Source organism: Vitis riparia, chromosome 7 (assembly GCF_004353265.1).
Source record: "Vitis riparia cultivar Riparia Gloire de Montpellier isolate 1030 chromosome 7, EGFV_Vit.rip_1.0, whole genome shotgun sequence".
Lineage (NCBI taxonomy): Eukaryota > Viridiplantae > Streptophyta > Magnoliopsida > Vitales > Vitaceae > Vitis > Vitis riparia.
In genome coordinates, this window is record NC_048437.1 from 10,085,461 (window position 1) to 10,099,481 (window position 14,021).

The 14,021-nt window shown below is 34.4% G+C and overlaps 1 protein-coding gene across 2 annotated transcripts in view; it reads left to right on the plus strand.

The window, feature by feature from the left end:
- The window catches only part of LOC117919353, a 39,452-nt gene that overhangs the window by 2,594 nt on the left and 22,837 nt on the right, over window positions 1–14,021 (plus strand). For both annotated transcript variants that reach the window (XM_034836534.1, XM_034836533.1), the window contains exons 3-6: window positions 2,369–2,437; window positions 8,617–8,734; window positions 10,497–10,579; window positions 12,627–12,688. In XM_034836534.1, the coding sequence (XP_034692425.1) occupies window positions 2,369–2,437; window positions 8,617–8,734; window positions 10,497–10,579; window positions 12,627–12,688 (332 nt within the window). The remainder of the gene's footprint in view (window positions 1–2,368; window positions 2,438–8,616; window positions 8,735–10,496; window positions 10,580–12,626; window positions 12,689–14,021) is intronic.

A 14,021-nucleotide genomic window follows, 5' to 3' on the forward strand; every position in this document is an offset into this window, starting at 1 on the left:
CTTGCTTTTGATTTTTGCTTTAACTTTGGGTTTGGCTCCAAAATACCTTTTCGATTTGTTTGTGATTGTTGGACCCTGGTACATTAGTGCTTTGATGGTTTTCCATTTTCAGACCACCAAATGCTCTATGTTATGACCCCTTACCTTTGTTTTAGTTTGCAATTCTAAGCCATTTTCTGCTCATTTTGAATGTGGATTACAGAATTATGGAATTGAGAATCTTGAGAGCTTGAATTCACATAGCTTGGTGCATTTATGTGTTTGCTGTGAGATTAAGTGTTCTTAAGAGTCATTAATTGTCATCATTTTTATGTTGCATTGTGTGTGAGGTGCACAAGATTCATCTACCTTTAAGTTTGGAGTGGAAAAAATATTAAAGAATGTTTTCTTGGTGAGTGGTTCAAATGAATTGATCCAAGAAAGTGTTCTCTTCAGCATTTATTGCTTTATGTTTAGTTGTTCATTAGTGTTAGTTGAATTAGGGCTGATGCACCCTAAATTGTTGACTGAGATTTAGATTTTTATTTATGGTGTGCTTGTGATTAGCACTAGGTGGTAGTGATTTTGGGTTAACTGAGGAAACCCATTGGTTTAGTGAATTAATACCAGTGAGAGAATACCTGGAATGATGTAGGTGAGATGCCGAACTATTGTAAATTGGGTGTTTGTAATTTGTGTTTGCTAACCTAGTGTTGTATTAATCTTGTAACTTGTGGTAATAGTGTTGTTAATTAATATTTTCATAGCTTTCGTTGAAATCACCTAGGTGTTTTTTGGTTGGACTTAGAGACCAAATCTTATTAGTTTAGCTGCTAGCAAGAGTCTTATTCATCCACCCCCACAGGACCATTGCAAGCTCCCTTGGGTGCCTTTTTCAGTATTCATCTTCTTAGTTTGACGATATGGCTGGCATAAAAGCTTGTAGACAATTTCAAGTTTGATTCCACTACATGGAAATGATTTGTCAAGAAATAGTTATAGCATCAAACAAATGTGAGATGGTCTTAATTGGCAGTTAGGTGTTGCTTAATGCTATGCTTAACTGAGCTAATACATCACTGGAATTCTACAAGAAAACATCATATACTTCTGCTTCTTGGCTGACCTAGTAGCACATCAAAATGGAAGTCATAACCTTGATACTGATAGCTAACTCGTTTACCTACAAATTGAACCTATGCTTCTATAGCCTGCCCTTTTCTAGCAAGCTTGAAGAAAGCTCAGGATATCTTTGTTCATAAATAAAGTGTGATTTAAATTTTACCCATTTAATCATAAAACTCTTCATTTCACTTATAATAAAACCACATATGGCTGCAAAAGTACAATAATATACTTGTTTCCTATTAGTATGAATTCTAATATGCAAGAGAAAGTGTGATATATATTCTATCTTTTAGGTCTCCAGAAATGCCGGACTTGTAAAATTTTATCTTTAAAACATTGGTTCATATATTCAAAGAAAGGATGATAATCAGTTTCCTGAAGAGGAAATAAATAAATAGTATTTTGAGAAAATGGAGAAATTGGGTTCATTTTCAGGAGGGAAAGTAGAAGAGAACTTTTGGATGCTTTCTTTTACATTTATCGTACCTTTAGTGTAATGATTAAAAAAGTATTTTTAGAGTTTTTTAAAGTATTTTTTTTTTCAGCTATAGAAATGGTAAAGTGTTGTTTATATGATATGTATTACATGCATAATATGTGTATCATATATGGCATATTTAGTGTCAGGAACTAAATGATGTAGTAAACATGTAATACTTTTGGGCCATTCTTCTATTTTCATGTGAACACATTTATCCTGTGGCTATATATTCTTGATGACTACAGGATCATTAAATAAAGCATGGACTCTCCAAATTGGTTTTCATGAATGTTATCTTTGCATCAGGGGAGATTCATTTCTCTGTAAACTTGCCCATGGTTAACTCGTTTTTTTTTTTTTTTTTTTTTTTTTTTAATTTTACTCTCAAATTATTTCTTTTAGGGGATAATAATTAGTGCAATAGAGTATAGCAGCGGGATAGAGTGAGGGGCAAATCATCCATAGACCAATAGATCGTTGCTCTATACACTTGCCTATACTTACCTCAGTTTTTTTTTTTTTTGAATTTTACTCTCAAATTATTGTTCTTAGGGAATAAGTAATTGTGCAATAGAGGCTGTTAGTGAGATAAAGTGTATTAGATTTTTAACTTTTAACCATGGAGTAGAAGCAAGAAATTTTAAATTACAAAGAAATTCAATTAGGCTAATCTTTTAGGCTGATTCCCATGATAAGAACAATACTAGTTAAGACTTGTCTGTTTATAAGTTAACTATTAACAACATGTTTTAAGCAGTCTGAGTGATCTTATTTCTGTAGATGCAAACAGAAAATGGCAAGAGAAGGAAAGAGGATCATACTTCAACAAGAAAAACCAAAGACAAAAAGGTATTCTGACTAAAGCTGCATGTTATCACTGATTACATTTGCAATGTGCTGCTTCACCTTTCCTGTTATAACTGATGGCTCCCTTTATACTGAACTCTGTAACTATCATTTATGTCTGCTTGTCTGTGTGTGCATATATATGTGTGTGTGTGTGTTTATTTGAGGGTCTCTAGTGGCAGGAGGGATGATTCATCTTGAGATTAATAATTGATTCAAGTAGAGTTCCTGGTTCTTTTTTCGTTTTTCCATTTTTTTTCCACTCAGTTTTAGCATCACATCAAAATCTCCTTTAGAAATTTCTATATCGTGAAATTTGTTTGAAATATTTGATGTTTTGATAGAAAGGGTGTGAATTTGTGAAAGAAATATGAAAAACTAATTCATTCCTTAGGAAAAAAATATTACAAGATGTATAGAACACAACAGTTGACATGTAGAGCACTAAACTAGGAAAATATCCTAACCTCTTTACATTGAAGATATAAATCAATGGAATGATACAACCAGAAATATATAGCTAATTTACTGAAATTAATTGCCTATTCTATAAAATAATTTCCTATTCTAGCACTTCCCCTCAAATTAATGCAAAGATATTTTGCATTCCAAGCTTGCTAATTATTTATTGAAAGTTTGCATTGGATAATCCTTTTGTGTGCACATCTACAAGCTGGTTGGAGGATGAAATATATGGAGTGCAACCTTGTCCGGACTTGAGCTTTTCTTTTATAAAATGTCTATCAATCTCCGTGTGCTTGGTCTAGTCATGTTGAACTAGGTTGCGTGCTATGTTTATAGCCACTTTAGTGTCACAATAAAGCATTATTGAACTCTTTATTCTCACTTGCAAATCTAAGAGTATTATCTTCAAATTGAGTAGTTCACACATCCTTTATGCCATTGCCCTGAACTTTGCCTCTGCATCAGAATGAGTCACTGTCAGTTGTTTCTTGCTTCTCCAAGTAACCAAATTCCCTCCTAAGAAGATGCAATACCAGGTAGTCGATCTTTTGTTTGTCATGAAGCCAACCAATCAACATTTGTATATACTTCTAACTTAAGCTCCCCATCTTTCTAAAACAAGAGGCCTTTCCCTGGAGTTCCTTTCAAGTATCTAACAATTCTGTAAGTAGCTTCAAGATGTAGTTTAAAAGGAGCATGCATAAATTGACTCACTGCACTCACAACATAAGCTCTATCTAGTCTTATGTGTAATAGGCAAATAAGCTTCCCAACCATTCTCTAATACATACCTTGATCAACTGGTTCTTCCTTCTCTTGTTCTTCACCTAGCCCGTGATTAGCCTCAATTGGAGTGTTAATGGGATTGCTATTTTCCATACCGAGATCTTGAGTGTATTTCTATTGGGAGAAAAAATAAATTCTCCATTGAGATCTAACCACAATTCAATTCCCAAAATGTATCTCGGACTTCCAAGATATTTGATTTCAAATTCTTTTGCCAAATAGACCTTCAATACTAACTTCTTCTCATTGTCATCACTTGTTACTATAATATCATCTATATACACAATTAGGGCAATAACTCTCCCAATTGAGGATTGTTTTATGAATAAGGTGTGATCGCCTTGACTTTGGGAATAGCTTACGTCAAGCATAGATTTGGTAAACTTTTCAATTCGTAGGGTGATTTTTTTCAATCTACATACCTTGCTCTTTTGTCCTTTCTCCTTGTATCCTAATGGTTTGTCCATATAATCTTAACAAAGATGAAAATTATTTACACAGCTATACACGTTTCCTTCTTATAGGAAAGTCTAATGCACAAAATTCCAATTACTGATAGATATAAAAAAAAAAAATACCACTACAATTGGTGGATGAAGAAGAAGAAGGATGGATGGATATTAACACCAACAGACATTATAATATAGCAATTGGATATGATTCTATTCCTTAGAGGATCCTTTTAGTAATAGTAATAGTAATGTTGAAAACTATTTGGTAAATGGGAATGCAAAGGGTTGGGTTAAGGCCTCTAAAGGTTTAATACGAGGAGACCCCCTTTCTTCTTTCCTTTTTTCTTTAGTAGCAGATGTTCTAAGTAGGTTGATGATCAGAGCAGAGGAAACTAGGCTAAATGAGGGTTTCTTTGTGGGGAGGGATAGGACTAAATTGTCTTTGTCACAGTTTGCAGATGATACCATCTTTTTCTCTAAAGCCTCTCTGGAACATCTTCAAAACCTAAAGATTATCCTTTTGGTTTTTGGGCAAGTATTAGGTTTAAAAATCAACCTAGAAAAAAACACCATTTCAGGTATTAATACTGGGCAGGAGTTGTTGTCTAGTTTGGCCTCGGTTTTTTATTACAAAGTGTCAGAGTGGCCTTTGTTTTATTTAGGCCTTCCTTTGGGAGGGAACCCAAAGACAATAGGTTTTTGGGATCCGGTGGTTGAGAGAATTTCGAGGAGGTTGGATGGTTGGAAAATGCCTTTTTGTCTCTGGGAAGGAGGATTACTTTAATTCAGTCGAGTCTGTCTCACATCCCTAGCTACTTCCTCTCCCTCTTCAAAATCCCAGCATCAATAGCCTCAAAGATCGAGAAGTTGCAAAGGGATTTTCTTTTGTCTGGGGCGGGGGAAGGGAAGAAAGATCATCTTATCAGATAGGATGTTGTTAGTAGACCAAAGGAGTTGGGAGGTTTGGGTTTCGGGAAAACTTCTCTGAGAAACATTGCTCTCTTAGGGAAATGACTTTGGAGGTTCCCTAAAGAAAGGAATGGTCTTTGGCATAAGGTTATTACGAGTATTTATGGGACACATCCTAATGGATGGGATGCCAACATGGTGGTTAGATGGTCTCACAGATGTCCTTGAAAGGCTATTGCTCAAGTTTTCCAAGATTTTTCCCCTTTTGTCCGCCTAGTGGTGGGGAATGGGGAGAGAATTCATTTTTGGGAAGATCATTGGTGGGGTAACCAATCTTTGTACTCTTAATTTGCTGGTTTTTATAGAGTTATTTCTGTGAAAAACCTCACTGTCTCAAATGTCCTTGGCAATTCCTTTCCACTGTCTTCGAATTTTAATTTTCGCCGCAATCTCACTGATTCAGAAATTGATCTCCTTCAGAGTTTAATGTCTTCCCTTAGTTCAGTGTTTTTCTCTCATTCTTTGGCAGATTCAAGAGAGTGGTCTTTGTCATTATCAGGCATATTTTCAGTGAATTTTTTTTTCTTGACCTTGTCAAAAGTCTCAAATCCTATCTTGTTCCTTCTGGCCAAGTTCTTGTGGAGTTCAAAAGCCCTTTCAAAGGTTAAGGCCCTTGCTTGGTTAGTAGCACATGGGAAGGTAAACACCAATGACAAGTTGCAATTGAGAAGACCTTACAAATCCCTCTGTCCTCAATGGTGCATTCTTTGCAAAGGAAATGGAGAATCGATAGACCACCTTTTTCTTCATTGCCCTGTTACCATTGGACTTTGGCACAAGTTGTTCAATCTAGCAGGGTTGGCTTGGGTTCCTCCAAGGAGTATTGAGGACATGTTGGTTATTGCTTTTAAAGGCTTGGGGAACTCTTTAAGAGGCAAGACACTTTGGCAAATCGCTTGCCTTACTTTGTTGTGGATGGTATGGCAAGTGAGAAACAATAGGATCTTTGAGGATAAGGGGAGAACGGAAGAGATGTTATGGGACTTGATTCTGTTCTTTTCCTCTCTTTAGGCCTCGTGTACTGCAGTTTTTAGAGGAGTTCCTCTAAGTGTTTTACAACTCAACTGGACTGCGGTTTGCGCTTCAAAAGTTTGAGAGTGTTGGGTTTTTTCTGTGTTTTTAGTTTTCTTTAGTTGGGTGTTTTCTCTTTTGTTCAGTTTTTGTTTTGTGGGAAGGACCTCTCATCCTTCTTTTGGTTTCTTCTCTTTCTCTTGTATCTCTTCTTTCTCTTGTATCTTTTCCTCTATTAATATAATTTTCTCCGTTTTTGATAAAAAAAAAAAAAAATTATTAGAGAAAATGAACAAAATTAGAAACTATTAACAATGAAAAATAATTAATTTTATCCTTATGAAGTTTATGCCTTTTTTTTCATTCAATTTTCTTGTAACTTTATGATTATTATTATTTTTAAAATTTTTTGACATATTTTTATTATTTATTTGTTTAAGTTGAGGCTTATGTTTAGGAAAAATGTCTCAGGACTGCCTTTACTCTTTTAAAATATTGCTTTCTTCCTTTCTTGATGATGATTCAACTCTAGTTTCCTTTGTCCTTTTTTCCTCAAGTCCTGATATGCCTTCTATAGGAGTCCTAGTCCATCTATCTGTCCCTAGTCTAATTTTATTTGGAAACCTAAATTTTCCCTAGGCATTGGTGTAACTTGTATAACTTGTTATAGATTAGAAGGCCTCATAAAGCTATTAATAGTAGGTGGTGTGCTGTGTTTAGATAGTTGGGAGATGACAAATCACCTCTTTCTACATTGTCTGGAGGCTTTGATTTTGTGCGGACATTGTGCAGATTGGTAGATATTTCATATTTCTTGAACTCTTCCTAGAGACTGCAGATATCATTGTTAGTTATAGTGTTTTATGGTTTTGGGAATCATACGGGGTGAATTCTGGTTTGGAGATATGCTAGTCATTCTTTAGGGGATCTAGAATGAGAGAATCTCAAGGATCTTTAAAGATTGATGGGGGATCCTATACCTCTTATGGGATTTCTTCAATGCCTTTTCTCTCATTGTGAGTCAATGACTAGGAGAGTCTTTGGGTGTTCCTCTCAGTTTGGATTGGAAACTGGATTTTTGGATGCACAAGAGTATTGACCTTTCTAGAGGCTTGTAATGCTCCTTCCATTGGAATCTTACTTCCATAAACCAAGTAGCTGACATGTTGGCCTAGCACGAGCCTTTTCTTTGCACACTTCTGTTGGGAATTCCCTTCCTCCCTGAGGTTTGGCAGTATCATTTGGGCTATATGTTAGGTGTTTTGTGGATATATTTCTGCTATACAGACAGTTGTCCTTTTCTCTCATCTTCCTTTTTTTATTGGTTGAATGATAGCTTATCCTTCCTCAACCTATTCCCATCTTTATTTTTATTAATGCATTTTCTCTGCTTTCTGTAAAAGAGGAACATCATAATGTTATATTTGTACTTATAATTGAACATACTGTATTGCATCTAGCTTGAATTCTCAACCTCTCAACCTCTCAATCTCTCAACCTAAGATTTAGTTTGGCCCTTCAGATTGCACCTGAGAAACATCTCTTAAAAATTACAACAAAACAGATAATTTTTATCATTCGATTCAAAACTAATTTTCGCTGCTCTAATCCTTGACGGAATTATTCCATTTGGAATGACCCTAAAAATTGTCAACTCATGGCACTTAAAATTTGTGGTAGTGTGGATCTTGTATTTGATGTTTTGATCCATTTGCAGTGTAGGGGTGTCTAGAGCTGTTTAGCATATTCTGACCATGTACAAAAATGTCAACAGAACAGATGGTTATGTTCATCAGATTAATTTAATTTTTGCTAGATTTCCCATGCAAGAGTATTGTAATGATAAATTTTACCTATTTGTATGTGCCCCACTTGCACTAGAAGGATATTGCTATAGCATCACATCCTTACCTTGAACCTAGTGCCGTTTTATATTTAAATTCATTTTTTGATTTTGTTAAGCTACGAACTTTCTTAAAAGTTCAAGCTGTTAGGAAATAGACCTACACTGTATTCCAAACTAACACCCTCCTTTATGTATGGTCCGATGCTTGTATATGGAAAGGCAAATAAATCAATGAGGAATAAACAGTAGGAAAGACTTGAATCCAAGATATCCGGTTAACCATAACTCTGATACCGTGTTAAGCTACCAACTTTCCTAAAAAATTCAAGATATTCAAATATGGGCCCTTGTACATTCTTTTGTGATCCATCTTTTTGTACTAATCTCCTTGTATAGTGGAGGTTTTTAGTCTTTAGATCAGGTTTGTATTTTTGTGGGAAGGATTCTTCATCCCTCTCATGAACTCTTTATATGTAATTAATACAGCTCTTGTTTCTGAATAAAAAAAAAAAATGTATAAGAGGCTAAAAGGTTCTTTTTTTTCTTACATTTGACTAATTTTTATCTGGCCAACCTGTGTTACTTGTTCCCATTCTTTGTCTGTTGTTATTCCTCCTAGATGCTCAAATAAATTTTTAATATTTGTTTCTTAGGAAAAAGGTGCAGTTCCTTCAGCAAAGTCATCATCTCCTCTAGTAACTGCTTCCAATGGTCCTCGGCATGCCCTGTCACTGATCCCTGTGGATGCAGATGATGAAATATCATATAAAGGTTGGTGCCTTACTTTTCATCTTGAAGAAACAGAATTCCATGAAAGATTGGTGAGGAGAAATTTTATTGCTCTTTGACTGATAAGAATCCTGTTTCATTATTAAATGGCAATGATTTTCTACTTTACTTGGTAGTTATGATGGCGGATTCTTATTAACTTGTGCTCTAATTGTCATAAGCAATATTAAGTTTTACACAAATGCTGAACGAGATCTGCTAGTTTTAGATTACATGGATTGTATTATCTGGAAACTGGTGACTAAGGAAAGTTGGATAGACTTTGGTTTAAATGCATATGAAATATGGATTATAAATGTTATATCTCACATTGGATGGAGGAAAAAGTTTCTGGTACTATATATGTGATAGACTCCTCTTAATTAGGTAAACACATTTTAAGGCCATGGGGCATAGAACAGACAATATCTACATTGGAGGGGAGTGAATTATTAAAAAATGGTATCAAAGCTAATCCCTACCCTTAGTTTAAGACCTTATAAGAAGTATCTGTCCATCTGGCCCCACAATCCCATCAGATCCCATTACACATAATGAGAACATTGTGTTTGCATGATAGAGTAGGAGGGAGGGGTTGATTGTGATATTTTACATTGGATAGGAGAAGTTCTTGAGGTTTGGGTCCCCATGGAGAGTCCTAAGAGTTTGGCCATGGAAGGTTCCTCGGTTATAAAAAAAGAAAAGAAAAGAAAAAAAAAAGAGCCTTTTTGCCCACCTTACATGCTTGGTTCATCCCAAACCCTCAAAGCACCCTCGAAAGCCTGCCTTAGATCTGCCATCAGGAGGCTTTAATTTCGAAAATTAATCCCTTCTTAACTGAACGCTTGTTAGACTTAAAAACTTCAATCGAAGCCACTTTTCAGATCCATTTTCTCGGCTCAGCATGTCCATTCATATAGATTATTCTAGGCCACACATTCAATTTCTTTCTTTGAGAAGCCATTACAGTGCTCTCTCCTGACCAGTCTCTACATCAGTGATTCTCTGCTTCTGCAGAGATTTGAAAAGGGAAACAGCTGCATCGTTAAAATTTTCAATCAACCATGATGGTTTATTAACCTATCCAACCAACAAACAAGCCTCAGAGAGGTCTGAAACGGGGATGACTTAAGATCATGCATCACAAAACTTACTTATTTTTTCAGGTGAAGAGAGAGGTCCTTGCATCAATCCACTTCTTTTGAAATGCCAAGTTACACTGACTGTTCAACACTTTGGTCCATTGCTAGAGAGTAAACATGTTGCCCTTCAGATTCACATTTGGATTTTTGCTTTCCTGATTTTTTCAATTATTAGATTGCATTGGATAGTATTCATTATTGGATTGGATCTGGATTTGGATCACCCTGATTTTGTCAAAATCTGGTCCATTTGCAGGACTAACTAATAGGGTTGTTTCAAGTTAGTTGGATCTGGTGGCTTAACCTGAACCCTAATCTTTATGGTCGAATGTGTTCACTTCTCGCATGATCCAAATTTGTTCATTTCTCAAGGAATCTAAGTGGTAACTACAGACATTGATCAAAACATGATATGGCCAGATGGAAACCAAGAATCAATTGTATCTTTTCTTGAGTTTAGTCTATCCATGAAGAGGTGTACATGTCTTAGTTATTTGGTTAGGATTAATAAAATCGTAAGTTAGATGCATAATTTTCTTGCCAAGCCAAAAAAAAATAAAAAAATAAAATGAAAACGCATCACTTTTATACTTACAAATATTTGTGATATTTTCTATTTGCAGCAATTGGTGGGGAAATGGGATGGCTTCTTGAGCAAAATGCACAGGCTTTTAATCAAATTTCTGCAAACTTTGCAGCTTCTAAGGTTAATTACACAATTTTTATTCTTTGGTGATGGATAACAAGCATATGTTTTTAACTTGTAAAATGTATCATGTATCCTTTTTCTATTTCTCCATGTTGTGTATTATATCTATCATGTATTGTAAGTTTTTTTACATACTAAAAATTAGATAGAAAAAAAATGCATACATATATGAAATACGTATATGTTGGAAGCACAATCTATGGAGTAACCGATAACAAAATTCATGAAAAATATTAGGGTTTATAAAGCTAAATTATGTCATATCATATGAAAACATTGAATACTAGTGTTTCAAAAGTTCAATTTGACAAAATAATGTATAGGTTAATAAAAAAATCCACAAAAATAAACTTATTGAATTTTTAGTTATGATTTATTGGTTAATGGGGCTGGTGTGATGTCTGATATACCAGACATTGACAAATCCAGAAACAAATTGATTAGATGCAGAAAAAGAAAAAAAGAAAAAATGAAAAAAAAAAAGAGAGGCGATTAAGGCCAAAGAAGGCCAAATATTTCCTAGAGAGGTTGTGAGAAATTGTAAAAAACTATCTTCTTTATTCAAGTAGAAAAAATGGTACATATTTATTTGGTTACATAATCCTATTTAGGAAATTCAAAATTTAAAGGGGAAATAGACTCTATCATTGAAAACTAACTGTAACAATCCCTATAAATTAGGAACACTCTTAGTATACAAAAAGTTTGACTTATCACAGCTGTATTATAATCTCCTAAATTAAAGGACCCAATTTTCTTCAACAGTTTTCATTCACCAATCACAATTATATTCAATAATCAACATTCAAATGATAATTCCCTAACATCCACTACAAGAATGAATTTAGCAAACTTTCAATATTTCACGTGGGCCTTTGACATGTTCATGTAGGATTTATTTTTACTTTTCTCTCCTGTTTATGATTAAATTTTAATTAAAATACATTTTAAACAATTAATATGATAATTCTTTTGGACTTTTTCTATTTTAATTTTCTTAGAAAGTATGAAAAAAAAGTTAAAGATGTACATATTGTTGTATTGCTTATTATAAATATATATTGCAAGATACACTTATGATAAAATATGAATTGGCAACATGAATCGATTTCCATAAAAAATGTATCATATTCTATATCATACATGTATTTTAAGTTTGTAATAATCATGTTGATAAGGATGGTTTCTTCTCATTTTCTTCAACAAGTTGTTGCTATGTATGCTTTTGATAAAAATTAATTTATGGTTTTGTGTTTTTACACACCTTGCCCTTTGCTAAATTACAAAATAGAAATTCAATGGTTTATAGAAATGAGTGAGGAGATGTATATGGAATTTATTCATGGAATACTTGGACATTTAATTTGAAATTAAATCAGCTGTTACTGCATTTATAATTTGCTAAATTATAGTATAGAAATTGAATGCATTATGGGAATGAGCAGGGAATTTTTGTGGAATTTATAAATGATATATTTGGATTTAGTTTGAATTTGAATTAGTTGGGTTCACAAAAACTTTGGAATGAATAGCATTGTGCTTAAGAACTTAAAAAGTTTTATGTCTCTCTTAACAGTAGCTTCAATAAGGGCATTTTAGGGTTTCACCTACCCTAATATTTCTATTTTATCTTGGTGATTGTGATGATATTTCCATGTCAGGTTGCAAGTTTTAGTGTTAATCTGGGCTTTTGAAGGTCCTAGGTGTGATTAAGCACATGTTGTGTACAAGAGGCCAATGTTTCTTCAAATTTGGACCTAGATTTTTCTTGGTTATCAATGTCTGGCAATGAAAGAATCACTTGATAGTGCTAAATATCTTGGGTGGGGCTCCTTCTGTTGTTAGTTTAACTCATGATGCAGTGTCTTGACTGCTGAGTTTCCAAAGTTTCACTCTGTTGTGCTAGAGCCACACACTGATGAATGATCATGGACATCTTATTGATCAACAATGTGAACAAGACGTTGCAACATCGTACAAAAACTACATTGTCCTTAATAATGAGATCAGTGCCTCATTTTTTCTTATTCTTGTTTTCCTGCAGATATATGACAACATAGATCTTCTTTGCCAAGCTCGTGACAACATAAAGAAACTCTTGAATAAGTATGTCAGAAGCTCTCTATGCTATATTGTTATGTCCTTACCAAATATGTTGCTAGAACATGGATGCATATTTTTGCTTGAACGCAAGAAAAAGCACCTATTATAGTCATTGCCTTTCACATGCATGTTACTTGGGTAGTTCACGTGGCTGGTTATTAAATTACTTTTTCTTTTCAATTAGAATCATCATTGTTATGATGCTGATCTAACTAAACTCAATAGCAAACCATTTGAAATCCTATGATCATGATGTTTTCAACTATCAGTCCAAGTATATATGAAGTATTTGCTAGATAAATGTGGAAAAAAGTTTTGTGAAAAAAGAAGAACAAGGGCAAAGAAAAATGTTGAATAAAGTTTTGTGACGAAAGAAAACATAATTGGACCCTGGCATGCTTTGTGATTGCTAACTCCATGGGAATGATTTATTATACCCTAGTGATGATTTCTCAATTCCACTTTCCTTCAGACATTAACGGATGGTATTTCTTTGGCTCTTTAAAACCAATGTATAAGTTCCTCTTGCAAATGAGCTAGATTCTTTGAGATTTAGGCATATGTGAGAATAATCGTGTGGTGATTTGAGGAAAAGTCGGTAGCTACTATACAATGAAAAAAGGAAAATCAACTCCTAGAAATCTATCCCAAAAGTCATGAGAATTCTAATTTTGACTTCCTAATTTAAATTGCAATAGATAACCATTATCTTTCCTATTAAGAGGCTGAATGCCAACCATTGTTTCCTTGTTAAATAAGGGTCATAAAGGTCGATTAGTCAACATTCCCCCTCAAGCTGGTGAATGGATGTTTTCCATTCCCGGCTTGTTAGTAATTATTTGAAAAATCTGACTTGAAAGTCCCTTAGTCAGGATATCCGTGAATCTTGGAACTATTTGATCCATTCTTCTCTTGGCTTGTTTCTTGAGAGTGTGCAACATGTGCCTGTTCTCCTCGCTGCCTATTCATTGCACTTTAGTTACCATTATTCTAATCAAAAGATTAAGTTTTTGCCTAAAGCTTCCAACATAACATGTCCCCTTAGTATGCCTCGATTTCTTACAGTAGTTGCACTGCAACACCATCCTAATTGGAGAATGGTTTGTGAGTTTTTGCCTTCCTAGGTTCTGCCACATACCCATTTTAATTATTATGCACCCCAGGATCAGCCGTTGATGCTTCACATACCCATTGATTACTCACCTTAGAACTTTCTGACATGGTTGGATACAAAAGAATTTGGGGTTGTTTTTCAAATCAGGGTGGTTCTTTGTTGGTGGCAGAAAAACACCAGCAGTTGTGTAACTTCTTGAACTTAAGCTTTTATTTAGAAAAA